Source organism: Tetrahymena thermophila, assembly GCF_000189635.1.
Source record: "Tetrahymena thermophila SB210 genomic scaffold scf_8255141, whole genome shotgun sequence".
NCBI classification, from domain to species: domain Eukaryota; phylum Ciliophora; class Oligohymenophorea; order Hymenostomatida; family Tetrahymenidae; genus Tetrahymena; species Tetrahymena thermophila.
The window spans coordinates 1-1,029 of record NW_002476766.1 but is presented as its reverse complement, the minus strand read 5'-3'; the positions used below and the strand labels follow the sequence as shown (position 1 = coordinate 1,029).

At 22.4% G+C, this 1,029-nt stretch overlaps 1 protein-coding gene across 1 annotated transcript; it reads right to left on the bottom strand. All coding sequences in view use genetic code 6, as the record gives it.

The window, feature by feature from the left end:
- Window positions 1-206: 206 nt before the first annotated feature.
- Window positions 207-732, bottom strand: TTHERM_002653429 (translation initiation factor eIF-5A family protein; the record flags this gene model as incomplete). The annotated part of the gene is made up of 3 exons (XM_012795190.1): window positions 207-296; window positions 419-508; window positions 643-732. Coding segments are annotated over 3 exons (270 nt in total), but the record flags the coding sequence as incomplete, so codon positions are not given.
- Between the last annotated feature and the right edge of the window lie 297 nt (window positions 733-1,029).

Here is a 1,029-nt window from a genome sequence, read left to right as displayed (position 1 = left end):
TTAGTAAGGAACTTGCAGTTACCAAGTGCTGTACCAATAGTAGAAGCTCCATCATCCCCAATTTAATTTTAGCTTTTATAAATAAAAATCAGGTTTAATTAAAGTTAAAGGCATATATTTTATAAATTATAAGCTTATTTAATTCAGTTTGAATAAAAAAGTTTTTTCATAATTTTATTCAAAAATTATAAATGAGATAAATTTACCTTATCCCAAATTTTAAATTTGTAAGCTAAGTGCAGTTACTTAAACCTAATCCAATATTTTATGCTCCTCTATCACCAATTTGATTTTTCCTTTTCAAACAAAATAGATCAATTTATTCACTATTTAAATTTGATTTGACATTTAAATCAAAATAAAAAAAGTAATTCGAACTTTTTAAATTATCGATAAATTAATTTAAAATTAATGTTACCAAATTTAAAAGTTGAGATTAGTAAGGAACTTGCACTTACCAAGTGCTGTACCAATAGTAGAGGCTCCATAATTCCCAATTTAATTTTCGCTTTTATAAATAAAAATCAGGTTTAATTAAAGTTAAAGGCATATATTTTATAAATTTTAAGCTTAATTAATTTAGTTTGAATAAAAAAGTTTTTTCATAATTTTATTCAAAAATTATAAATGAGATAAATTTACCTTATCCCAAATTCTAAATTTGTGAATTGAGTGCAGTTACTCAAACCTAATCCAATATTTTATGCTCCTCTATCACCAATTTGATTTTTCCTTTTCAAACAAAATAGATCAATTTATTCACTATTTAAATTTGATTTGACATTTAAATCAAAATAAAAAAAGTAATTCGAACTTTTTAAATTATATATAAATTAATTTTAAATTAATGTTACTAAATATTAAAGTCGAGATTAGTAAGGAACTTGCAGTTACCAAGTGCTGTACCAATAGTAGAAGCTCCATCGTCCCCAATTTAATTTGAACTTTTATAAATGAAAATCACGTTTAATTAAAGTTAAAGGCATATATTTTATAAATTTTAAGCTTAATTAATTTAGTTTGAATAAA